General features: G+C 53.0%; 1 protein-coding gene across 1 annotated transcript in view; it reads right to left on the bottom strand.

Annotated features, from left to right (window-relative positions):
• Positions 1–27,973, bottom strand: part of LOC122372286 (G protein-coupled receptor kinase 1-like) — an 83,222-nt gene that overhangs the window by 42,583 nt on the left and 12,666 nt on the right. Inside the window, exon 3 of the mRNA XM_043349283.1 lies at positions 5,168–5,244. Coding sequence (XP_043205218.1) covers positions 5,168–5,244 — 77 coding nt within the window. The remainder of the gene's footprint in view (positions 1–5,167; positions 5,245–27,973) is intronic.

Here is a 27,973-nt window from a genome sequence, read left to right as displayed (position 1 = left end):
CGAACGTAGGGGCCAAAATGCGCGTGTCTACGACAGACTTCTTTTTAAGAGAAAAGAACCGCTGAAGCAAGAATCGATCCACCGACCTGTCGTCAATCACACCAAGACTCTAGCCACTCGGCTACGGCGACACATATATGTCTGGCAGCCATATACAATGCAAAAATAGTCTCAACTCAAATCTAGCCTCAATGCATGCATTGTCGCGGCGGATGGCTATGACGTCGCACTAGAGATGTCGCTAGTTGATGGGCCGATTCGTGTAATACAATTGGCGAATACGCGGCCCGGACGGGATCTCAAACGAGATGCTGCGGCACCTCGGTCCTGTCGCGCGTGACGCCCTGCTACGTCTCATCAACACCTCGTGGGCGACAGCAGAAGTCCCAAGAGAATGGCGCGCGGCGACAGTGATTCCCATCCCCAAGGCCGGGAAAGACAAGAGGCTCCTCAGCAGCTACCGTCCCATTGCCCTGACGAGCCACGTCGGGAAGCTGGCAGAGCGACTGATCCTGGCCCGGCTCACCTACCTCAGCGAGAGCAGGGGCATGGTGCCGCCGGAGCAGGTGGGCTTCAGAGCTCACCGCTCTGTGGAGGACAGCATCGGCCGCCTCGTGCAGGAGGTACAAGATGGGTGGCAGCTCCCCCGACCGAGACACCAGAACCATCAAGACGGCGCCACAGCGCAGAAGTACGTCCTCCTCGCGTTCGATTTTGCGAGGGCGTACGACAAAGTCGACCACCGCCTCCTCAGACTGCGGTTGCTGGAACTGGGCCTCCCGGCTTGCATGGTGAACTGGGTGTGGCAGTGGCTCAGAGATCGTCGAGTCAAGGTAGAGGTGAACGGGGTGCTCAGCGGGGAGAGAGTGTTTAGAGCGGGCCTGCCCCAGGGCAGTGTGCTCTCGCCGTCCCTGTTTTTGTTATGGGCGGCGACACTCGTGCAAGATCTCCGCGACATCCCCGGTGTCTCACCGTATATGTACGCGGACGACACCGCAGCACTGTGCGCCGGGAACTCCATCCAGATAGCCAAAGACAGGGCCCAGAGGGCTGCAGACGCCCTTCTCGCCTGGGCAAAGAAGTCGAAGATGGTCGTTGCAGCTGAGAAGACCCAGATGCTGGTGTTGTCACAGTGGCACCGCGACGCAGTCGACTGCCAGATTAAGATGGCGGGGAAGACAGTGTCAGCCACGGACTCCATCAGCCTACTCGGCGTGCAGTTAGACCGTCTGCTCCACTTCGGCCCCCACTGCCATAAGCTGAGGAAGAAGGTCCGCCCACGCATCGCGCAGCTGCGTCAGCTGTCCGGACGCTCCTGGGGCCTCGAGGAGGACCTGCTCCGGACAGTAGCCAGCGGCTATGTCCGAGGAGCCCTGGAGCATGCCGCAGCAGCCTGGCTTCCTGCCACGCCGCCCTCCCACGTGGAACTTCTGGAGAGGGAAATGAGAGCAGCGGCGAGAGTCGTCACGGGGTGCACTCGCAGCACTCCGTCGGACGCGCTCATGGCGGAAGCGGGCCTTCTCCCGGTATCGGTGAGGAGAAGGACGCTGGCTGCGCGTTTCCTGGCCAAGGCGACTGCGCTCCCCCCGGAGGAGCCGCTCCATCGAGTAGCCGCGTCGGACGCCCCGGCCCGTCTAAGATCCGTGACGGGCTGGAGAACCCTGGGACGAGAGATGTGGGAGGCGGCCGGTGTCGGCCCCCCTATCGACCCAGTATCGCAGGCGAGCGTCCCCCCGTGGGAAGTGAAGAGCGGGGTCACCATCAGCCTGGACGTGGGACCACTACCACTGAATGCGACTTCCACACAGAAGAGAGACGCGGCGACCTGTCACCTAGGTAGTCTGCCACAGTGCGCGACTTGGGTTTGGTCCGACGGCTCGGTGGAGGGAGGCATCACAAACGGCGGCGCTGGCGTTTTCATCGAGGACCCGGACGGCCAGCAGCACCTACTCACGGTGCCGGCGGGGAACGTCTGCTCCAGCTACCGTGCTGAAATGGTAGCCCTCAGAGAAGCGCTGAAGTTCCTGCTGGACCGACAAACCCTCCCTCCTGAGCCGATCGTGATATGCACGGACTCCCAGTCAGCTCTGGCGACACTCCGGGGTGGCCCCTCTACCCAAACAACCCTCATAGGAGGAGAAATCTGGGCGGCGCTTCAACAGCTGGCGGCCCGCGGCAGGCGTACCCACCTACAGTGGGTACCTTCCCACTGCGGCCTGCCCGGGAACGAGAGAGCGGACGAGCTGGCGAAGCAAGCTTCAGCACTGGACCAAGAGGAAGTCCCCGTCGACGCCATGACGGTGTACCGCGCGGTGGCAAGGACGGCGCGGGACCAGTGGGTCAGCGACTGGCCGCGCGGATGGTACCGCAGCCTCATGGGAGCGAAGCTGCCGGGACCAGTCAGACACCTGGATCGAGCGGAGGCGGTGGATGTGCACCAGTTGCGAGCGGGGCACTGGTCAGGCTCCGCCCAGTACCTCCACCGAATCGGCCGGAACCCGTCGCGACACTGCCCGCAGTGCGAAGACGTGGACTGCCAGGGTGCCCGTTGCCCCCTGTGCAGAGAGACGGCGGATACTCCGTACCACGTCCTGGTCGAGTGCCCGGCCCTGATGGGCGCCAGGCTGCGACTCACCGGGACAATCAGACCCAACAGGGAAGAGGTGCGGAGCGACGGAGTTGTCGCGGCCCTGGCGGCCGCGTTCAGGACCCTACAGAGCCGTCAGGCTACAGTCGACTGAGGTCGACCTGGAGGGAACAAACAACAACAACAACAACAACAGCTTTACGGACACGGAGCAGACAGGACTGGGTCTGTCCCAAAATGATCCTTCATTGACGATAGCAAGATCATAGATCTCCAAAGAGTGCTCAACAGAGGAACATTCAGAACAAAAGAGCAATACCGAACCCAAACCCAAGAGCAAGGCAACAAAGCCCCACTATGATGACAACTGGTGCAATACGACATGGCACAATCGAAAATTAGATCGCACCTTCACAATAACTCTTCAACGTTCTCTACCCGCGCAACGCTTAGCGATTTCCTGTCGCCAGCATGGTGTTTTGCGCGACAGTTTACATATGGCGACACTTATCGCCACCAGTACAGTGACGCGTATGATGACATAATTGCGCTCCTTATTTTTGGCTATCAACCAACTCGTCCTCAAATGTCACATTGCCTGTCATGAGCTTCACAAAAACGACACAGATGATAAATTCAGTAGCCTTTTAGCGCATAATATTAACCATCAAAAGTCAAGTCGAACACACCAAAATATATGGGTAATTATCGCCCAGCGAAGTTGAAAAAAATACAACTACCGCACAGCGTAGTTGAAGTCAATCACACGTAGTTGGATTTCAACCATATCGGTATTGTCTGCATGTTTAGCACACACACACACACGAGAAGCTTGCGTTTCGATGCTTCTAAAAACACATTAGTCGTCAGTACCGGGTCCAGGAAGGCCGCAGGAGAAACGGAAGAAAAGAAAACTGACACAGTACTGCCTTCATATCAGGCAGCTTCCTGCGTAACCACTGCTTCTGTCCAGCCATCCTTTGACGACAGATAAAGTCGCGAACAAAATCACAACGAGCACCGACCTGACCCGACCCGACAACGACCCAGTAACACCGACACCGACAGCTTGGCTGGAGTCAGGTCAATGTGCACCGTTACCACAAATCGATGTGACACGCGCCAAAGCGTGCCGATACCGTTGTCACGAAAAGGCATCGTCAGGAAAAACAGCTAAATTACCTACCGATCAGCTGGCGGCAGAAATGATAAACCAGCGATCCACGCCAGCCGATAACGACCGGCAAACAAGTGGCCACGGCTGGATTGATAAAACAGAAAAAAAAATCGCCTGCTCACCGCACCGTGCCATCGCTCGGAGGAGGGGGGGGGGGGGAGGGGGGCTACGCGTCATCGACCCAGTGTTAGCGAGTCTGGCACACCGGCCTCGTTGTGTACTGCGTGCGGCGTATACAGTATACACGGCATTACATACACGGCGCTATTTTTACAAACGTGGAGGAAATCCGGTCATGGCCGGCCAGAGGCTGGAGCTTTGGAGATGGAGCTTTGGAGATGCAGCCTCGAAATGCCTTGTGCATGATTTTGGGCGTGTCCATTGTTCAATGCTATGGTTAAATTACATCGCAGTTCTTCGCAAATACATCTAAGCTGAACAATAATTTTCCACGGCAAGTATTGCGACTATTCCTTTGTTCATCCAAGGTTCAATACATCTCTTACGAAAATAAACTAAAGAAACACAGCACCGCACTATTGGATAAAACACATTAAAAGACCAAAGCACTCCAATGAACGAAATACGAATCAAATTTTTAGGCTTTTGAACAAAGCTGTTTACAAGGTATTGCATTCGGGACCTACTGCTGGAATCAAGTCGACATCATTGGGACAAACCAATTTCAATTCGGCATTTCTCGGAAAGGCAAACAAAGGTATTCTATTCCAGGCGTATGACTGCTGTGAAGGTTGGATGTCACCATAAGGAACACAAATGTCACATTTCATACGTGCCCCGAGCCGATTATTGCAGTAACCCATTTGCGAGTGACGCATGGGACGTCAGCGGCTCGTAAACTTAATTCTAGAAATCACAGTTGGCGCCATTAAAAAAAAAAACAAGAATTTAGTCCCAACCTTTTGAATGGAATGATTCACAAGAAACGTGGAGTACTTGTAAAAGTATTTTTTGCCAGTCTACGGCATTCCCACCATCCTCTGTACGATGCAATGCGTTGAGGAGGCCAACCAGGTAAGATAACCGGGTAAGATTCGTCATATTAAAGGATATCCTTCTTTTAAACGCCATTCTAAACGGTAAGTAGATGGGATGGGGCGCTTGGGGAATGGGGATAGCTTACTCATGAATGAGAGGGGGCATGCAACCAAAAGGCAGTTCACAGGAGCCATCGTATCGAGCCACGAATACGATAAACAGATGCATAAACATCTACTTGCCCTGGATACGTTAACAGACCGACAAACGAGCCCCAGGGGCATACAGCCCGGATCATATCATCCAAAGCTCACAACGCTCATCGCTCATATCATCCAGCACAGGAAACAGACTACATTGCCGGAAACACTTCCCAACGGCCCGGATGCAGGTGGAGTACTCACCTAGTCGCTGGTTGAATATCTTGTCGAAAGTGACTTCGCCCATCTTCTCCATGTATTTGTGCATTACACTCCGCACGCTGCAAATGGAAAAGAGATGTCAGAGACGACAACGGACGCCTACGCGACAGCAAATAGCTTTATAAATCTTGCTTAACTTGAATTCGGGGTTACATGCTAATGGAATGAGACTGCATATCGTTCCTGTATATGCTGGAAGAGGGTCAAAGGATAGCATGGTTAAAGAAAACGATCCTGCTGGCAAAAACAAAAAACGAAATCTTTCTTCATTTTCGGGTCCAGTTTCGTCCGAACTCCCCCATAATCAGGTAATCTACAAGTATCTATTTCTAATAGGAAGACAGCTAATCATGAACACATTGTATTCAAATAGCCTGCGTGGAGAATCGTCTTAACCCATCAGCTCCCTCAGACACCCATCCTAGGCAGACCGCGACTCCTCCATTTCAGTCCGAGTCTCGGTAGTGCGCGGAGCAGCCCCGTCCGTGATCCCATCTAGCCGCCTCTATCGGGCCGTTCATTTAGCGCAAGTGCCGGCGAAATCCGGTACCGATGGCCGACTGAGCTGGTGAGGGGCGTGGCGCGAGCCGGCTGCCATGGGCCGACCGTGTGGCCGGGATGGCCGGCGAAATTGAGCTGCCACCAGCAATCAGTGGTCGCCATCGAGCATAAAGTCGTGCCTTTCAACACCCTCCGAGCAAAGCACGGCGGGTGAGCTAATTGGTGGAACAGCCCGTCACTTTCGGAAATGTAGGGGAAGTTGTGGGATATGAATAATATGTATCAGCTTCATGTTTGTCATCGAATTATTTTTTATCCGTCTTCTATGTTTTTAACCCGCGCCCCGTTGGGCTCTGCCGAGCAACGCGCCCCGTTGGGGGGGGGGGGGGGGGCATTTTGGCCCCCCTAAGATCTCGAGAACCACGCAACCTAGAGACAAGCGGCAAACGGTGTTAGATAGCCCTATCAGGGAACTACCTTGTGACCCAATTTTATTGACCTAAGTCAAACCGATGACGTCACAGGTCAGGTCAAAGGTCCAATTTTCACCGTTCACAGGCATTTCAAGGAATGCGTTGTAAAATCGAGTAAAATGCATTTCATTGAAAATCATCGATGGGGAAATGTTCTTCAAACACATATTTTGCTATTTGAGGTCACTGATACCAGGTCAGGTCACAGAGGTCAGGTCACGGGGGGTCACAATATGAAAGTGTCGTGTGATACATGTCCATTTTACATGACAAATGCGATTATGTGGGTCAGGCAGCCTTTGGGGCCAGCTTAGGTCACGTTTTGGTCAAGGTCAGGTCAAGGTCAGGTCAAATTAGGTCAAATTTCAAAGTTAATCTTTTTGCATAAAATGGGTATCGAATCGATGCAACTCGTCACGGGGAGTTCAATGGTGGTCTTTGTTTTGCCGTACGTGGTCTAGAATCGCTAAAAATTGAGTTCAAAAATTTGACGTCATCATTTTTGAACAGTTTTTTTCGCTATAACTTGGCCAAAAAACGAGATATCGATCTGAAATTTGATATGTATAGAAGAGCGCAGGGACTATCACATATATTCCGGTTTTTTCGATATTTGGAAAATTTTTGGATTTTTTTTTAGTTTTTCTAAAAAAATCTATTTTTTGAATTTTTTGGGGTCAAAAACCCAAAATTTTGAAAATCCGAGATAGCAGTTTTGTAGCGCCGCTTTTTGTCTACTAGACCATATAAAGAACTTTGAAATTGCTTGATAACTGTAGATTTGGTGAGCGTTTCAAGATTGCATGTGTTTTGCTCATTTTTGCTCGAACATGACCTCAGTTTGACCTCAATAACTCCTGACCTAAGGTGACCTAAGACTTGAAATTTGGTGTGAAGGTGTCAAATTGATGCCCGGGAAGGTACTGAAAATTTGGCGGCGCCAGCGCCGCCGTTTTCTTGCTATTCAGGAAAAACCACAGGGGGGGGGGGCCAAAATGCCCCCCCCCCCCCAACGGGGCGAGGGTTAACTGATAATGTTCCGTCTGTGAATATCTCATTAGTGTATACCAAGCTAGTCTCAACAATGCATCTTATCCGTGCCATTCACAATTTATAACGCAAGGTGATCATAACTTAGCATGTGTATCTTTGATCATCGCTTCTCGTGCTGATGGTAGAAACAGATACAACTGTTTCTTACATCAGCGCAAGTGGTTATGATGACCGTGACGAGGCTAAGCGAAGAACGTAGGTAGTCGATCAGGCAGTCATATGCCATCGTTAAAAACTTCGTTCCGACAACAATGTCCTTACTGGTAAGACCACGGGCCGAGGAACACGAGAGACGACAGAACGATAGGACTACTAACGGTGCCCGACTGTTGTATCTGTTTGTTGACTGACAGATATGCTGGATATCAATGTATGTAACGTAACTAGCACGACACGTTTCTGAAAACGGCGGATGCCTGGGTGATGACAGATTGTAGACTGATAGCCAAACATGATGTAATGTAATTTCAGCCCGTCCGGGTACTCGGGTGATTTAAACATCCTGGGTCCTTTTCGTCTAGACAGATGGTATCAGAACATAGCAAAACTGGACGAGCTTATTAGAAAAGGGCGAAATGCCTTCACCAGCGAAGGTAATAGTGAAACGCCTACACTTGTGAACAATGCTTGCCATTTGCCCGCAATATAAGGCAAATAAATCGCGATGTGCAATGTTCGTGCCGATGACTGTCAAACTGACGCGAAGTTGATTTACGAGTGCGTTGCTGTGTTTGACTGCGTGTGCTTCAAACTCACGCAGAGATAAAGATTCGCACGCCAAAGCGGATCTGGGCGTAATCCGGTCGGCCCGACGGCTCTAGGCGGCGATTAGAGAGATAACACTAGTTCGCACTGTCGATAGTTCAAACAGTAGACGGTCCTCAGCCACCCGTGTGAAAAGACACTTCACACGAGACATGTTAGCGCGGTCGTTGATATCAGGTTTCTTACGCGACATTCTCGAGCCGTATAACGCGAGACAGATGTATTGATAGATGAATGCTAAGTTAGTACGGGTAAAGAGTTTCATTGAAGCAAGCGCCTAGCTAGCACCGAATGCGTAATAGCATAGCATCAGGTACGGCTTGGCGACAGACTGCTACAGGTACAGACGCTGTGAAAACAATTACAAACGCCAGCCAGAAGCTCTAGCTTTTATTGCCACTGGCGGTCACGCAACTGTATTTGATTACTCTGACTTCTTGTTTACTGTATTTGATTACTCTGACTTCTTGTTTACTGCGTACGCCTACCAAACTTCTTTTTTCATCAGCTAAAAGGCAGCATCAATCGCTAAACTTCGCCCCTAATTCAGCTAATACTCCGTTGTTGTCTCAGAAGCGGTGTGTATCACCGGCCGGTAGGGGAGCAGAAACATCTCCGGGATGTGCCGCCCGCCGGGGAAGTAGGCGGCCGTCCACGCAACAATCTCATCCGCCAGTCGCGTGATGGCAGTGCATCGGACAGCGATCTTGGCACCCACTTCCCCCGAAATGGATGGCCTCCCCGCGGCTTCCCGACAAACACAAGTGCAGCTGCACGGCTCCGGCTCCGTGCGCAGACGGCTCCGGTATGGCCTCTGTTTCAAGGCACGACGTTACAGTGCGCTACGCTACGTTATGGTATTGGTGCGGAGTTTGAGACGAATTGGCCTCAACAAACTCGGACGCTACCGCGTTGCGAGCGTCCGAGTTTGTTGATGTTTCCATGGAGCCCCAATACAACGATACGCGTAGCGCGCTGTAGCGTCGTGCCGCGAAACAGGGCCATGAAGGGCTGTACTCGGTCAAACACCGTGCCCATCTCACACCCCAGACGAGCCCCAGCCCCGCAGAATTAGCGATCTGTCGAAACATTAATGGCGTCTGGCAGACAGCGGCCGCGGCTCGTATCTGACTCGCTGCCCGTGGTGACATAAACAAATTATACTCGTGGACCGTTACCGACGAAACAAGCACAGCCAGCCCACAGCTCAGGACCGAGCAACCGCGGGAAAATGACGAAATCCTGTCAGTCCGGCGAGAGTTTTAAGAAATTTTCGACCCAGGGGCGTGAAAAGCAAACCATATAGGGTATAAATCTGGTTTAGGTTTCCGAGTAGTACCGTTCATTCAAGAGCCCCTGTTTGATTGAAACATCGATGAGACACAGTCACGTGTATACCGAGTGATGCAAGTTAAGTAAACATCTAGTTACCACGAGCCATCAATCAACTGCCTTTACTAGACTTGACCATTGAAGAAACTTCTTACATATACCATGTCATTTAGGTACAGTTTCAACCAGCACACAAAATAACCAACGTCACTAGAAATTCAACAAGCCCCATCCACCATGCTGCCTCCCATAGCCCAAAACGGGCGCCTCTGCCCTCCCTCTCCACCAGTCAGTGCCACCATATCATGGACAAGACGGTGACGGTACCAGCAGGGGCGACATCAGCGGTAGCAGTGACGACACATATGATCAATATCTCCCCCCAGCGTCATTATGGGCAGCAAGTGGTCGCCTACGAGCACTCACCGGTGGCTCGTTACATAGGCCGACACGGAAAATTAAAGACGACCGCCGAGAGCACAACGGAGAGACGGTCGATAGTTATAGCGCGTGGGACAGAGGGCAGAGGGGAGGGGTGTGGTGCGTGGGATGCAAAAGAGCTTCAAAGGTCAGCGGCGAAACGCCAGGCAGAGTGGTGATGGGGAGACAAGGAAGAAGTGTGAGCCACGGGAGCAAAAAGCCAAAGGCGACACAAAACGAAAAAATAGCGGTGGAACGAGCTGTGGAACAGAGAAAAGAACGAGGAAAAAGGCATCGAAGTAAAAAGTTGCCACCGTGGATAAATGATCTATTCGATAATAAAAATGAATCGACGATGAGCAGCGAAGCTCCAAGAGCAGCTGCTGTCAGGAGCTGGGCTGGGAGAGGAGGAAACATCCGACCGAGATCTAGCCCTAAATCTCAGGCCAAAACACTTCATCAGCTCTCCCATCTACAATAACCAAGCCAACAATGCCACATCACAGGTTCACTGAAACCGTGACGATCCTATCATCTTTAGCATCCTCCTTGATAAGACAATATCCCAAAAACCACAGCACACGTGAATTCAGAAATGTGACCGTTAATTTCGAGTCCTTGGCGTGTTGGCATCATCGCGTATCACGTGCGGCGAAACATTGTATAACCCAGCCTACAGAAAAACATGCACGTCTGATACCACTACCAGGAAAGCTCAGCTCGGCGAAGCAGCTAATGAAAGACAAGGAGGGAAAGGTCACGGGAATAGCTTGTCTGCTTTGTGGTCACAGACGGGTCATTTGGGTTCGTGGAGCTCAGAGAAGCTTCCGTTATATGATGCCTCTGAAATTGCAAAAGCATCTCATCTGCAAGCGGTTAATGGCTAAGTGATGGGATAAACATAGTCTCTAATGAAAATTGACCGGAGGTTCAGCGCCAACAGACAGAGGAAATGATACGGCTGGTATAATCGAAATGCCACCGGAAGTATAATCGTTATGAAAGTACCGGACCAACCGGGTCTGAAGAGAAAACTCCAAAGGTAATGATCAAATGTTTAATTATTCCTGTTACTGACATAGGAATAAATTCGACGCTTGACAATTGGGTCCTCACTCTCAGGAGGCGTCATAACCTTCCCTCCCCCTCCTGCCGACAGTAGTGTACCCTGCACACAACAGGCACTCCAGCTAATTATTATATAGTGGTATCTATGCGATCACTCACAATACATGGCATGAAGACACGTAGGTTACTATTTCTTCGGGCGTTTAAGTTAAGTAATCATGCATGTATGTATGTTACCCTATGCCTTTGATGCATTATGCATTCATAATTTGAGTAGGTGTATGTAGTTTGTTTTCGATGTGCCCGAGCAACGCGCTTTTGAACAGCATTGAATGACAGCGCGCTGTTGCATGGGCCTTGCTTTGTTGCGGTAGCCGTGCATTGTTCCGTGCAGTAGCCCAATGGCGGACGTGAGCACAAACCGGATCAGACGGGAATCGCGGGGATTTCTAACGATGACGTCATATCAAACAGCTGAGTGAGTCTGCACTTTAAATCACTCACACAAACAAACATTGTGCTGGCGCCAATCAGCGCGGTTCATCGTTGCATGAAAATAAATGAGTTTTCGCTTCGATAGTAGTTTCCTGATGGGATTCCGTCGTAATCAGAGTGAAAAATTCGGCACACTTCGCATTTTACCGGGAAGAGACGGAGCACATCACAGACAAGAAGACGCCATCAGCTCCTCCCACGGAGGCGAGGGATGAGGCTAAAGACAAGACGCGCGGGAGATACCTACGACTAGCGCAAAAACAAAACACCCACGGAGGAAGCAAAAGGCGTCAGAGGGTCATAAACAAACGAAAAGGCATCTTCTGCCTGTCTGGTGAAGATAAGCCAGAAGCCAGATGGAGAAGGCAGCCGCACGGCCAGAGGTGGAAGGGACCCGTGCAACTGTTCAAACACGGGAGCGGCACGAGCGCACGCGGCGCACAAACACCGGCTGGGCTCTGTTGACCTGACCATTACCGGCGTTTGCTGACAGCGGTCTGGCGTGCCACGGACAGTGGTTTGCCGTGTCGTGTCAGCCGAGACGGCCGACGGACCCGACGCCCCCTGAAGCTGCACCCGTCAGCGCACGGCCAGCTACCGCAACGAGCTACCTCAACAGCCGCCGCGCCAGCACGCCGTGAGTAAACGCGCAAAGCACCGTCAGTAAACGCACAGCGCACCGGAGCACGTCCCCAGTGCACCGCGCAGACGGCGTGAGACAACACGCTTTACTGAATGATGCGAGAGTCTGCGGGTTGATGTAACGTGCTCCACTCAGGCACGTCTGTCTCAGTTCACGTCAGGCGACGAAGGAACGCGGAACTGGCTCATGCCCAAACACACATGGATCTGCGAATTTTCCAGGTTGGGTGAGTCAGCCCTGGAAAACACCGGCGTCTGGAGCTGATGGTCAGATACGGGCAGCAGCTCGAGCCACCCGATCAGAGCACGCCGCGGGCGGTGCGCCGCCACCGGCACGCCCCTCGTTCCGTAACATGTAGGAGGCAGGAGGAGGGCCGTCGCGGCCACAACCAGCGGGAGGGCGCTCCCGGGCCCAGCAGACCCGGCTGGCAGCGTGAGCGGCGCGTTAAACATTTACGTTTGTCCGCGCCCGTGTTGACGGGGGTTCGGCGGCGCCCGGCGTGGCGACGGCGGGCCACGCGTAGCGAACGTCCGACCAGGTCGACAGCAGGACGCTGCTAGGGTGGATAAGAAGAAGACAGAACATAGACATTTGACAACTACTTCAGTAACAAGCTACTAAATACAAAACCGTCCAGCCACTGATTCCTGAGGTCGTGAGGTACAGACTCTTCAGACTTTTCGAAAATCATAAAAAACCGAAGGCAGCCGACGACATTATCCATAGTTTTCAGTACTAAAAGCCTGCTTTTTAAGCTCTCGTGTTTTGCAGACACGAGCTAAGATGCACGTCAGACAGTATCGATTTTCGCTATTGACAGCCCACTGAAGCAAAAAACTGCATCAAACAGTAAAGTACCGAGATGCAAAATGACGTAAAGTTAAAGACCGTGCTTCTCAGAAGACTAGTCTGAGCCGGATATCGCGAACGTACCTTGGGTTCCCCCGCAGCCGAAGTGCTACAACAATCGGCCTTCATCCTATCTCGGTATCTCGGATCGGTATCTCGAAGCCGTTTCTGTACTCGTGACCGTCTGGGCACCGGCGGCCGGTGGGCGGCGTCCGACACTCGGTCGTGAGTAGGGGAGAGTGGGGCAAAGCGGCCACCCTAACGCTTCTCACGATGCCAACGCTTGATTTTTAAGCTTGGAAAGATTCTTTCTATACCAATGTGATCCCTATTAAGTTGCCTTTTATTTCAACTGCGTTTTATTTCAAAAGGCGTTCACATATGAAAGATATTGACAAAACTTTAAACCTATGCATATTGGCCACTTTGCCCCATACCCTGGGGCAAAGCGGCCACCGGCGTCTTCTCAAGTCCCGATATGAGAAACAAAATAGTTGCCTCGTGTACGACTAGGGTATTTGATGGTGACAAGGTTAAGCGAGGATAGATGTTTACTTTATCATCTTCCACCTGTAGGTAAACAAAGAAAGGATTTTCATGAAAATAAACATTTAATTGCATTACTTGGTAACTCATGCAACTGAAAAGTGGCCAAGATGAATGCATGGCGACACATTTGAGTACAAATTATGTTTTTTATCCAGATGGAAGCAACTTATGGCCAATTGGGGGGTGGCCACTTTGCCCCGGCCACTTTGCCCCGCGCATACCGTCCGAGACAAAAATATTCCAGCTTAGCTATTAGTGGGGTAAAAAACATTAAAATTGGTAGAATACATGTACGATAACCATGCAATGCATGGACAAGAACGCTTATAAAAATTCCAAACGGTTATGGAATAACATAACAATGAAAAATTGTAAACATAGTTGGTAACCTGGCAAGAAATGCTTTTCCGTGTTTCACAGAACAATGGTGATGGGCCTGAAACCCCGGTCTGGCTCATTCGAACGACCGTGAAGAGAAGTATAATTGGAAACCATAAATTGGAACTGACGCCAGCTATGAAGGGCTAAAACGATGGGTGGCCGCTTTGCCCCGGGTGGCCGCTTTGCCCCACTCTCCCCTACATCTCCCACCTCGGACGCTCGCCGTCCGCCGTATCGCGGCGATCGCCACTCTCCGTAATTACGAGTTGCAGATCGTTCAGTGCCCGTGCAGGCAGGCAAAATGTTCCGTAAATTAGTGCTGGCCAGCTGCTAACAGCGTGGAGAACCAACAGCTCAGCGCTTATGTCAATTCACCTTGCGGCATGGCGCTCTTTATCACGTGGGACTGAGATACGATCTGACACCAGGATGCCCCGACACGGGACGGCTCCGCATCACGAGATACAACCAGCGGCGCGCCGCAGAAATTATCAACATCCTTGCAGTGCTGGCCACCTTGACATATATGTCGCACATATCTCATGAAAATGGCCTATTTGTGTTGCCAGCTGTGCTGATGGCCAGACCAATCGGCGAGTTATTGGCCATTCTGGCCCCCATCTCCCGGCGGACGGAGATCGCCGCTGATCTTCCAATGGGAGATGATTCAGCACCGCTGATCATGAGGTCAGACAGGTCTCTAAAAATGTTGGAACACAGGCATCTTCCATCTAGCCTCGAGATGCTGGTTACTGTCGTTATGGCTACCACCTAGAGGGTATATAACAGCACGAGAGGCCAGTCTGTAGTCGGATGCACCGTAAAAACAGACATGCAGCGACAATCAAGAAGACTAGTTATACGGCTTCCGTGCTGAGCAGGTTTTCAGCACGATTTGAAACCAGTTACCGTCGTACCGTATAAGGTATCGTCCACGTGATGCCACGTCGGTGGGCAGTTTTCTTACGTAACGACGCATCATGCAAATCGGCCTTTCAGCACATTGACTCTGCATGCCATATCATGTAATGCAGGCAGCAACTCATTGGGCCACAAAACAGGATAGGCATTCCCAGGGACCGAAAAGGACAGTGGAAATCGCATCCGGTAAGAATGAGGTGAAATGGTTTGGCAGCAACCCTTCCTCTTCTACCACAGCTACCACTTGATACAAGTCCTAGCTCATCTCCCCTTCACTCCCATTCTTCCCATTTCCCTTCTTCTTTCTGCTCTGCATATCTCCTCACTACTTCATCTATCCTACACCAACCTCTTTCCTCATCCTCCCTCTCCTCTCCAAACTCCTCTCCTCTCCTCTCCACTCCACTCCACTCCACTCCACTCCACTCCACTCCACTCCACTCCACTCCACTCCACTCCACTCCACTCCACTCCACTCCTCTCCTCTCCTCTCCTCTCCTCTCCTCTCCTCTCCTCTCCTCTCCTCTCCTCTCCTCTCCTCTCCTCTCCTCTCCTCTCCTCTCCTCTCCTCCCCTCCTCTCCCCTCCCCTCCCTTCCACTAGCAGGCCGGCAGCAGCCTCTAGTCGCACGATAAGCTCAGACGCGATGAGCCGATGCCTCCGGTCTGTACCGCCGTCCTGCCGAGCGGCGCGCACCGCAGATCCGGCCTCACCAGATAGCGGCCGTGACGGCGGCTGTGGAGCCCCTCGCGGCCCAGCTGACCGTGACGGTAGCCGCGGGGAGGGAGGCGACTGCGCCAGAGCACGACCCAGGCAGGGAGAGATAGATGCGGTGAGGTGCATGCATATGCATGGGGTAGCGCGAGCTCATGAGGTTTTAAAATGTAAGCGGATGAAAAGCAGGAGTAGCGGCATTTAATGATGGGAATAGTCCGTTAGAGACGAAATTCACCACATTTTGTCGCGATATGTCACATGTGTTGAACGATGAAAGTAATGTGGCGACTCGTTTCGCGTGCGGCTCAATGACAATCACAACCACGGGTAGACGCACAGACACATACACACACGGAGGGAAGTGACAGATACGGACACACACGCTCTGATAAGAGCCGGATGTACTCAGACTTGAAAACATCAGTCTGAGGGCACCCAGTCAGTCATATGCTCACATTCACACCCATACCCATACAGAGCGACGACAAACAGCTGTGGTAGCACCTGGTGAACGCGGATGCACCGGTCACGCCGCGGTATGAACAGGTGACGATGCAGCCACTCATCCTAGAGGAATGTCGGCACAACCCACAAACCTTCCACGAAAAGCAGCGGGCCGCTCTATACAGTTACCTCACGTCTTTACTGAGGTCGAGAAACCACTCAGGTGAAGGGGTTCATCTTACTCAGAAGCGCAGCAAGCGGGCGAGTCAAGCAACTTCTCATGCCCTTAGGGCTTAGGCAGACTGCGACGACTATAGAATGTCGTCCTCATCCTGTCGCCTGACACGGCGCGGCGGCGTCGCCTTCCGTGCCGACCATCTACCGGTGAATATTCCCCTCCAACTGACGTCACTAGACAGGTCTGCTACCGTGAACGCTGCCGTTCGAGCCGGCGACCGCACGCAGCGCACGGAGGGATGCACCACTACCTAGAACGGCCGACCGGCCCGACCACTGCCCGGCGCACCACTGTTGTCCATTTGGGCAGCTCTGACGTCACACCTCCAGACACCCTGACGTCACACCCACAGATACCGGCGCCTGAGACGATAGCAGCACCAGTGGCGTGGAAAAATGGACGATTCTTATGGCGTCATTACCGCACCGCTGGGTTGGTGATATCGACAGCGGCTCGTGAGGGTTTGCGACAGGTCTGACGACGGATTTACTGACGAGCTGACTGAATCTTTCGATAATGTCTCCGTCATGCCACCGCTATGGTTTATGGTAGCTGGAAAATGCCGTTGACACCTAAAATCAGCCATGACCTTTTGCAAAAAAAAACGTGGGAAGATATGAGAGCGAATGCAAAAACTATGAAAAAAAAGCCTCTTCCTCATGTCTAAGGGAAACCCAAAAAGAGGTGAGATAATAGCCAAAAACGATTGTAATGTACTTATTTGAACACAACGTTGAGCAGTGCTACAAATCGTCCACGGCTACACAATTCTACACGCTACGAAAATCCACACCCGCAGAGCAGACCGAATCCGGTCGTCAGGTAACTGAGTTGGAGTGACAATCAGGCGGGTATAGGCGGGGTTAGGCTGGATTGGATTGCTACTGACCGAAGCAGATGCCGTGACACATCCGTAGGGTCATTGGGAGAATGGATGCACTGACATGCTGGATACCTACCTAGCTACCAGACACTGGGTTCCGTAGAGAACATGCTTCGCCAGATAATCTAACGATGACCAACTAACTAGAATTGGTGCAAGAATGGATATGGATGTGTGTGTCCGACGGATGCATTTTGGCATTGCTATTCACTGCCGATAAGATTGCATCAAATTTTCAAGTTTCAGCGAACTAAACACGAATCATTTCCTAACGATCTTCGCATAGCATACCATAGCCATCCGCATATAGTCTGAAAACGGTCTCTTTCTAACCATATACGCCCCAATAATATTAATGAAACTGCACTAACTGTCAGATATAATAGAAATAAAATACACAAGACAATCATAAAAAGCAATCACGCAGATTGCAGCCGAAGTTGGACAACGCAGATGTTATCTAGTTTTATGGCACCATTTGTGCCTCGTGATTTCAGTAACGATAGAATGAATGAGTATGAGGCAGTAAAATGTCCATAAAGTCGGCTTTCGGTCTCAATTTCGAACCATCAGGATCGCCACGATGCCCCGTCCGCCCCGGAATCACCGAGGCCGGCGACCAGCGCTAGTTCCACGGTCAGCCAGAAGATGTCTCTGCTAGCAACAGCAACAGCACGGAGCTTGTGATCTATCACGTCTAAAAACTCTTTAATTTACGTTGTCGAGAATTAGAAACCATGCAGGTAAATAGCGCTGCTGCGAAACCAACGTCATGCAAGGTCAAGCACGACAGTGGTTAGGCACCTATTATACGATTTCCTCAGCTAAAATCAAGTCAGGAATTATGATGCTTTCAATTTAGCTACATATATTTAGTCTCTAGATCATTGTGCTAGCTTCATGAAAGAGGCTTGGCCTACCACATTTAAGTTTGGTTACATTAGCATCCCCTCGTAGGCAGCAGCGCTCGTTTTTGCTTTTATCGAGACACTAGCTCAAAGAGGGACCTAATTCGAGGGACCGATAGCGACCACATCCAAAGGCTGAGTTTAGCCTGATAACCTGAGGGCGGCAAGTTCATCTGGGGTTACATTTTTCCTACAAGGTGTATGAAGTTGTCTAATTAAGCAATTTTGCATCACTTGTTGCCCACTATCATTGTCTCATCATCATCATCATCATTATCATCATAGACCATGGGCATGGTTGCATAATCGGTGCTCGCTTATTTCCTTCATTGTCGCGGGAAGATACACGACGGAGTGTTGCCGAGTACTGGAGTCAACCATCCACACTACACGGCATCCACGTCATCCACTAATCAATGAACAACCAGGCGACCTGGTGCTCAGCTACCATGATAATAAGGCAAGGCGCTGAATGATGTGCGTCAGGCTAGACTTATTTCTTAAACGTCATCTTTTATCCAAACCCAGCAGCCCTGGCCTTCCAGAAGGAGTGGCAACCAGTGGACAGTCAGCCGCCTTTCAGTGTGCGCACTGCACAGGTATTTGATTATTGGATCAAGAAGCCTCTGTCTGGTATGGTCATGAATGTGATCCAGTCAGAACCAGATGCTACTCTCGGCTCTATGAGAACCTGAAGCGGAGTTAATACGGCATCCAAGGAAGGTAATACTTGCGTAAGTGTTTATAGCTGGGAATGGCGGCACAGTCGTGGGACAAAAGGCGACAGGAGCAAAATACATCAAGGAATGGAGAAGCAGAGAAGGAGAATAAGGGGGATAAAACGGAGAACAGGAGCGAAGTAATAGAGGTGGGAAAGTGGAGACACATAGTTAACATTCATGCGTAAAAAATACGGGCCAATTGCACAGCGTTGTCGATAAATAAGGATGAAATACACGAGGCAACATGCAATCGGGACGCAGCGACGGGCAGCTAGCTCACCTTATATTAGCGACAAATGGGTGGCGTTTCAAATATTCAAGACCACCAGCGCCGCCCACCTACCGTGTAACTTCAAAGAACACTCTCCAGAGCGCTTTGGTCGACTCGGAAATCCCAGCGTATCGGGTCCGTTTATGCACAGTCGCGTTCCGAATATCCACGTCATTTGCATGTGGCTAATGGTTTGCCAGCCCAAGCAGCTGCCCACACGGTGTCACGACAGTGCCAATGACGCGGTCAGTGTAAATCGACACATGATCCGGGTCGATTTACCCTTGATCCGGGTTATTTACCCATGATCCGGGTTACCCTACACATAACCAAGGGCCATGAGAGAGGATCGCGCCAAGTCCGGTATGTGCAAATTTGAAATACAAAGGGCAGCGGTAATCCCAGGACCAACAAACATCCTTCTGTATTGAACATGAGTGCGCTGCAGAGAAGCGTTTAATCCTCCATTGCAGCTACCAAACACATACATAGTGACGTCAGAGTGGTTAAGTATCGTAAGCCGACGACAAATCGACCACACTTTTCCAAAGAGACTGTCAACATGATTGATCGATACGGCTCCAAATCGCTAACCAGCTGGCAGTCCGAAAAAACGACCGTTCATAATCCGCACCAAGAAACGCGGTAGCCGAGCGCTAAAAGCCCTTCAGCGGCGCCGGCCATTGGTCGGGTCTGATGTATCGCGGCGCCGTTCCGCCAGTAGCCGCCACTCTCTGCGGAGCACGGCCGCCGGGTGGCTCGTGGTCCGCGGACGGCGCCTTCTCTGCCCGTCTCGGGAGCGGAACAAAGGCGGGCTGTGGTGAGCTGGCACGGCCGGGCCGCGCTCAGAGCCGGTCGACTGGAGACGATGCATCAGGCCGCGACAGTCGGACGCGCCCACCGCCGGACCGGCGGCCGATAGACGAGTGCCCGCCGGTCCTCTCGTCTCCGCGGCTCCCCCGTCGGCCGCGGCGGGGCGGAGGCGGAGACAGGGTGGCGACGAAGGTGGTGGTGAAAGGAAGGCAGTGTCCGTCCCGGTATGGTACTCGCGGTGGAACTGACTGCTAGGGAGACAGCGGTGGATATGATGGTCCGTTATCGGTGCAATGGTGGCCGCGGCCGTGGTGCCATGGTGGTCGATACCGATGCCGACCTCGATGCAAGCGTTGATTACATAGTACCACTGCCGCTACCGGGCCCACTCGACATGCCGGTTCCGACAACGGCCATGCTAATAGTTCACGGTATCATGAATATATCCTAGTTATCACTTCCGAGAACTGAGCTGAGTGAGCAGCACATACACTTCCGCAACACAGTCATGAAAACTCATGGGCGCGAGTCAAGCGCAACATCAAAGGGGTGGATTCCTGAGCGTCTTGACAGGTCCAAAAGAAGACTAATGGTCCCCGTCAGTTCAACACAACCACAAACCCCACAGTAGCGTGGTCACGTGGCGTTCCGATCCCGAATTCAGCCACTGAATTCCGAGCTGGAAGCGATCGTCGATCCGAGCTGGAAGCGAGCTCTGGCATGCGATCTACAGCATCTGACATTACGGCGACGATCTGAGGCGATTCGGAGTCGGAGCCAGCGCCATTCGGTTGGTGGTGACGAGCATCGCCATGCCCGACACGTAGCAGCTCACAAATCGACACAATTATTGCTCTGAAGAGCGGGCCAATCACGCTGAGACGGGGATTGGTTAGCGTAGCCAGCGTTCGCCCGCAGTGGATCACTCTCGCTCATGGGAGCGCCAATCAGTAAGAGCGTATATCTGACACGTCCGCCGCTGACGAGGCGTTACCATAGCCGAAAACCATGGGCCTCTGCTGAAGACAAAGGGTCAAATACTCGCTATTACCGTCTGGAGGCCGCAAATATTTCCGGTGCGGTGGGGATCGAACCCGCATCTCAGCGAGTTTCCCGTTCTTCTGTTCGACACAGCCCGCAGGCGCCGACCGGCAGCCTCCACAGCCCGTCTATTTTGGTCTCAGCTCTGATCGGCTTCCACTAGATGCGACGGTGGCTGCGGCGGCGGCGGAGGGCAGGACCGGTTTCGACCGATCACGGCGCGCTCCTCATGACCGAGAGTCGACACTGTTCACGGCCCAGCAGTCGAACACGACCAATTACACCGGCTACCACTCGCGGCAGGCGAAACGATCGAACACCCGCTGTGTGCTAGAAGTCGTCTCGTCACTGGGATATTCCCGGCTCATGGGAAAGTTACCAGTGCCGGTGCAAAAAAACGTTTGCAATTGCCAACATCGTTCATCCATTGGACATGAAAATCAAGACTAAACAAAAGGTGTTTTGTCTTGAAACGTTGCCACAGCGGTTCTCAGTCTCAAAACCAACCGAGGTGTTTAGTGTTAAAAAACATGACTTCTTTCCAGCCGATCATTTTATATTTCTGTGCTGACCAGAGGAGCATTCCTCAGCCGCTATTAACGACTAAGCCTCTGTTGACATAACGCTTGGGATGCCAAACCTAAAAGAAGCATGCATTCTTACTTTGTGAGCATTTATGATGTTCAGTTGCCTCTCACGTAAAGGGTTGGAAGGGCGAGGAAAATAAATACTGTATGGAACTGCCTCAAAGCTAAGGGTTTGACGCCAGCCAGCGGCGCGTCATGGCCTAAATAAATTTCACGGTAAACCCGAGCATGAACAAACGTCAAAGCGGCGTCCGAGCCCCCAACCATCCGTAACCCCACCAGCACACACGGCAGTGCATTCATCCCCAGCACTGAAGGAGCCCTGTTTGATCAATGAGTGTCGCCTGGGGCCACCAGCACGGCCCACCATAATTGCACCGTTCATCAGCCATTCACTAGCGGTAAACGGACTAGGTAATGCCGCCCGTCCACAATACAGAAGCTCCAGCACATCACTACGTTCGGCGGCCCCCCAATGGCCATCGCGAGTGGCGAGTGCGGTAACTACCCCGACAATACAACGCCCAATGGCGCCCGTGCATGCATAATATAACAGGCGGACACTGAATATACGTCAAAGCTGGCCAGCTGGCGGGGCAACTTCAAATAATCGGCACAAGTGACACAATCGTAGCTATTGACTCTGTGTATAACAAACTATTCGATCACCATACTTGTCATGTGACGAGAACAGAGGCCGAAGTGAAGTGGTTTGATCAGGATTTTCCCTTATCAAGAATGACAGTCCACATGTCAGCAAGCTTACTGAACAAGCGAACTAATGGCGAAGTGAGACAAACGACGGCTCAGGAAAACAGACACAGATACTGCGCTGAGTCATTCGCATGTCCCCTCATAGTTGTCTCCATAAAGGCATTCACTGGCGTATGGAGTGCGAGTGAGTTGATTCGCCACCAAAACAAGTCAAGGACGTCCACGTTCATGCTTGACAATGTATGAAACATAGGCGGCGGAACGGGGGGGGGGCACCGTGTCCCCCCTAATTTTGCCATTTTAACATTAGCCCTATGGGCGTTGCATGGAAAGAATGGGACCAAAAGTCGGCAGTGCCCCCTCCCCCCCCTTAATTGAAGGTGTTCCGCCGCTACTGGTATGATATAAAACAGCCAGCAGTTTATCCACGCATTCTCTTTTGAAAATCATCCGAGATGTGATTTTGGAAGCCTCATGCCCGAGCGGCGATCTAGAGACAACAAGCCACGAAATATACTTGACTTATTTCTTCCCCTGCACTTTTATTTGCGCTTTTATTTTCACAGAAAATTGCTACGCTACACACAGCTTTCCAACACATCAAGCCAGGCAGCATCACACTCCATACCACACAGCTGTTCGAACAGACACAAAAGCCAGCCGCCCTTCACGGCTTTCCCGAGTTCCGTTCCGTTTGAGGAAACCACCGGTGGTCCGTCCTCGTCACCACTCGACCTCAACACCTGGCAACGAAGGCAATGGAGCTCCCGAGGCGCCGGTTCACCCGGACTAATTGATATTCAAACTGGGGCGGCGGTAATGAGCGCGATCGAACGCCACCGGCGCAGCTGGCTGAGGTGGGCAGCATCATACACCAGCGCCGCCGGGACCGTTTCGATTACCGCGCCGGTTGGTCGGTCGGCCCGTCCGGCTGCGAGTCCGTGTTGCGGCGCTGCGCACTCGACCGCCGAGGTCACCAGCCGCACCACACAAAGGTCAGGATCCGGGTCCTAGCTGCCTGCGCCGCGCGCACACCGCCAGCCCCGCGGGCCGGCTCTAAAACGCAGCACAGACAGGATGTGAACTCATCACATAAATGTGAGTGCAATGGATCGCTTCCAATGAAGAGTCTGAGCGACCGATAATGCCACTATTCTTCATTGCAAGCCAGAGCTCGCGATAGTTCAGTCAGGCTGCAGGCGCCCTTGTCGCCTCCTTCAGACCTACCCACCCCGCGCCTGCGCCCTCTCAGCCCCTGTACCCCTTCCCGAGTGCACCGCAGTGCCGGCAGCACCGGAAAGACAGCCAGCACTCAGGCCAAGGTCAGGCGGCCCCGGGACCGGCCGGGGACAAACCTGCCCCGGCCGGGACGGGCCCACCGCCACCGCCACCACCGCCGCTGCACGTGCCACAACCATTCAGCGCGGCTCAGACAGCCGCCGTGACGTCATCGCACAGCGCGTGACGTCACGCAGCCGTCGGTCAACACCGGTTTCGGGAGAGTCGGTGACGTCATCCAGCGGGTGCAATGACGTCATCGCCACAAGGCCGCCCGGTGCAAGACGGGAGAGGAAGGATGCAGCCGCCGCCGCGCGCCGCCGCCCACCGCGCCGGGCCGGGCGGCAGGCGGTCCCGTCGGCACTGACCGTCCTCTAGGGCGTCTCCCTGAGAGCCAGGTGATGACACGGCGGAATTGCCGCATAACCAGGCAGGACAGCAAGTCATGCTGAACCATGGCGCTCAGCATAGGAACGACCCCAGCGCTGCAGGATGTCTCCATAATGTAAAACACGACACTGAATATCATAACAGCCTGTTCTCTTCACCGGAAATCTCAGTCACTGTGCAATAAAACACCCACCTATCATCGTCACACGAACCACAAACCACCACCATGGATGAAGGAATACCTTTCCATCTTTCATCCATGTTCTTTCATCCATGCTGCCACGATCGCTCACCAAACTACGCCCAACCTTCGCGCCCTCCCCCATGTCCCTTCCGTCGCCCCCGGCCGTTGGCGCGGTGGGCGATCCGCAGCGGCGCGCCCGGGCCCGTGACGACCTACTTCTCACCGTAATGGACCTGACCGTGACCTGACGGACGCGACGGCGGCACCGCGCCATCGACCACAGCCGCCGGTGGTCTTCGGGCTTCCCGCCCCGTCATCCGGCCTTCTAATTGACTGAGAGATTGGCCAGTCCGGCGCCGCAGGCTGTGAGACGGGTTGGTCCCGGTCTCCCCCGCCGAGCGGTGCAAAGGTAGGTGGAACTGAGGGATGAAGACACGCATCCGCGTTCCGAGAGGAGAGACAAAATCGGATGGTGATTTCCAAGACGAATCATCTGTGATCGAATTCCGCCTCGCTGAGGTGAAGCCCCTGGCCGTCCGTTTCGGGGAGCTCATCAACCAACCAGGATGCACCATGCCTGGTCCGAGCTACCCCGGACACGGCGCCACGACGGCAGTGAGCGCTTCTTGACGATGCATCATCAGGGAAACACCGTACGCATCGTCCAATGTTGTTGCTCGCTCGAAGAAATGGTTCAACAATCAGCGAATCGATCGTTCCCGGTCAGTGGACGGACTACAAACAAGACAAACAAGACAACTAAAGACAAACAATCAAACCGCCAGTGGGCAGTCGCCACCGTACGCTATCAGTAGCCGCTTGACAGCTCGCCTCGTAACCAATGATCCGGGCGGTCAATGACGTAAGAACGAGGTAAAAGGGGTCATTCAAAGTCAAGTAGCCACAAGACATCCTTAGAGGTAGGTGTTGTCAATGAATAAGTTGATCACGTCATGTTATGCGATGTCGTTACAAACAGCAAACAGTAAGCAGCTCGGTCCCGCCGATCTCTGCCTTCCGGGTCTCTCCCGACAATGCACATTGCATATAGGTAGGTACACCTGCTCCGACCCATGTTATGCCGAAATACCTGTACCAAGTACCTGCAGAGCCCCGACAATCCTCCCGATAACCCCGAGGGCACTGCGCCCGCCAGGGGAACCACCGCACTCAGCCCAGCCACTCGAGTCTGCGCCAGGTACAGTCCCGGTCAACTCGTGTGCCCCCACCGGCACGAAGGACCCGCAGCAGCACGCACTGCGCTTTACTCACCTACTCAGCCGACGGGAGCTAATTAAAAGCCCTAACGAAGGCCTGTCGAGGCTCTACTCTGAGCTATCTGTCTGAGCTGAGCTAAGGCGGAGGGTCTCAGAAATGGTTCGATCCGTCGCTCGCACACAGACGCACAGTTAAGCGCCGGTGCAAACAGCGGCCGCGCAGGTCGGCAGGGGGACATCACGGAAATTGGACCGTATTGACCGGCGGGCAGATCGAGCGCCCCCAGCCTCGGGCCGAGCCGGCGCGAAATGGCTCCAATCGGAGCCGGGCGGACGCCGCGATCCGGCGGACGCCAATAGATCGACTGATCCCGGGCCGTGGGTGGCAGTCGAGGGCACCTCCGCAGCTGTGTCTGAGGATGGATAAGATGAGACTACAGCGGCATCTGAAAGCGCTGGGAGTCCCAGAGTGATCCCCTCACAGGGGCGTAGCCAAGGGGGGGGCCATGGGCCATGCCCCCCCTGGAGCCCAAAAGGGCCCCATCGCGGTGTCATAAGTACGGTAAGGGGCACAATAAAAGTAGCGTAAGGGCCCCTCGGGGCACTCCACTGGGTTCGCGGGGCCTTTCGGGCCTGAGACCTTGCCGCTAGGGCCCTCAAGACCGCCTTCAGAACCGGGTGAGCGACTCTATGAAGCTATTCGTGGGCCTATCTAGCAGGGACCCATGGACTGCTTGCCCCTCAGGTTTTTTTCATTTTTTAATTTTTTAAAAAATTTATTTGGGCTCCCTCCAAAAAATAGTGGATGAAATCCGATGACTTTTTGGATTTTGAGGGGGTTTACCTTGGGCCCCTGTAAGTTTGCCCCCCCCCCCCTGGAGGAAATCCTGGCTACGTCCCTGTCCCCTCATGACCTCGGCTGGTAAGGATAGTGATATCATGCATTAATTGTGGCTTTCCGAGCAACAGTTCAACAATTCGCTCATTTCCTTCTCGTCTGGCAATGGAGCACCTCACTTCCATAATCCCCATAATTCCCGACGAAATTCTTCCACAATGAATCAGTTCAGCTAAGACCAATCAAAAATTTAATTTAATGAACAATAATCCAGGCGACGGCCTTATTTGAGTTCAATCAAATCAGCCAATTCCAGGCCCAGGGTATTGATTGAGTTCACTAACCGTCAGTCACATTTCTTGCACAGGCTGGGCTGGAATATCGCTGGAGGATAAATGAAAAAGTACACAAATGACAAAAACACAGCATATATAGGATGTAATGACAGGTCTCACCATTCACAAGCGGCAACTTGAATGAAGAAGTAGGTAAAACAAAAGCACTGATTGAAATCAGACGTTTGCAAGAACAGCAAACTGCTTCAATCAGCAATGCATTAATTACTTCATTCAAGCGAAACGATTCAATCAGTGCATCGATAAGACTGAGCAGCTTTTCGTGATTTGCACTTTAAAAAGTTGATCGACAAACGCTATTCAATTCTGCTCTTTGTTCAACCGTCAAGCAGTCAAAGCTGTAGCTGTAACATCACACACCCATCTCCAAAGCTCTTCCACCAGATTCCGCCAATGTTCGCTATCAATGTCTGCCCGGCAACGTTCCAAGTCGGAATGCTCCGGCAAGCAGTGACCGTTCCTTGCGTCCACTTCCTTCTAGCAGCAGACATTCCTTGCTGCTTTCGGTCCGGGCAATCCCGGCAGTTCCTTGTCGCTCTTCTTCCAGGCAATTCCGGCTACTCCTTGCGCTCTATGTATGTAGTTCCGGGTCGGGTCATCCCAGCTGTTCGCTGCTCCCTTAGCTTCGAGTGATCCCGAGTGTTTCTCGCTGGTTTATTCCGGGTCATCTCGGCTGTTCATTATCGCTAGAGTTGAGTTCCGACCAGCAGCGGTTTTAGTTTTGTTGAGCTGCAGCGGTTTCTCGGGGTCCCACCGGGCCGGGCCGCTACCAACCCAGAAGCCGCCGGGCTCGGCGTCAGCCGTCCCACAGTGTGACGTGACATTGCGTTCAATAAGTTCTGGGGAGTGAAACGAGCGACCCGCCGTCCACCAGCGCCGCCGCGTCTGACGCGCGCGCGGCCGGCGGCCGACGGAGCGGCGCGATCGGCCATCGGTCCCAATCGGAGCCGCCGTCACCGCTGTGGCGGCCGCCCGACGGGTCAGCGGCGCGTGTCGCTGGCGACGCGACCACCCTCCCCCTCCCACCAAGGCCGCCGCCACCGCCGCCAGCCGCCGTTATAAATAGACGACAAGCTGACAAGTACCGAAACGTTCCACTTATTTCGCTCATGGACAGATGCCGACCGCGCGCCGCCGGTTTCCCGCGCGCCACGGGAAAAATGCACCGCTATCCGCAATGGAAAGGAAGGTCCGGCCGTAATTCGTGATTTGCGGCCATGGTTGGGGTAGCGGAGACACCCCTCCCCTCCCACGGACCGCCGCCACCGGGCCAGCAGCCCAATCGCTCTCACCTGCCTCCATAGCAGCTGTGATGGCCGCCCCTGCTGGCTCCCTGCATACCCGCATAGGCGCCATGACCGAGCTCATTACGCCAGGAAACCAACCTCATAACGCAGCCCGCGTGACCTTTAATACAGCGCAGGAAGAAAATAGCTGCTAGTTAAATAATAACGATCCCTATCAGCCGCACAAAGGAAGTATGCTGCAGGCAAACGGAGCGTAGCGCTAACACATTCAGTGTTGTGTCCACAGTCCGTACACAATCATCCGACAACAAGACCCTGACCGGCCCGGTATCTGGGCATTCATTCTGTATGACGGTCCCGCCGACCGCCGATAGCCGCCAGTGCCGCCATTACGGACCAGCGGCCAGCCACGATAACACGCCGTCTAAAACCAGACAAAGATCAATAAACTATCTCGACGGACGACGCAGCGCCAGCAAACGAGCCACGAC

This window comes from Amphibalanus amphitrite, unplaced genomic scaffold (genome assembly GCF_019059575.1).
Source record: "Amphibalanus amphitrite isolate SeventyFive unplaced genomic scaffold, NRLGWU_Aamphi_draft 001340F_arrow, whole genome shotgun sequence".
Lineage (NCBI taxonomy): Eukaryota > Metazoa > Arthropoda > Thecostraca > Balanomorpha > Balanidae > Amphibalanus > Amphibalanus amphitrite.
The sequence above is the reverse complement of the archived record's forward strand: the minus strand, read 5'-3'. Positions and strand labels throughout refer to the sequence as shown.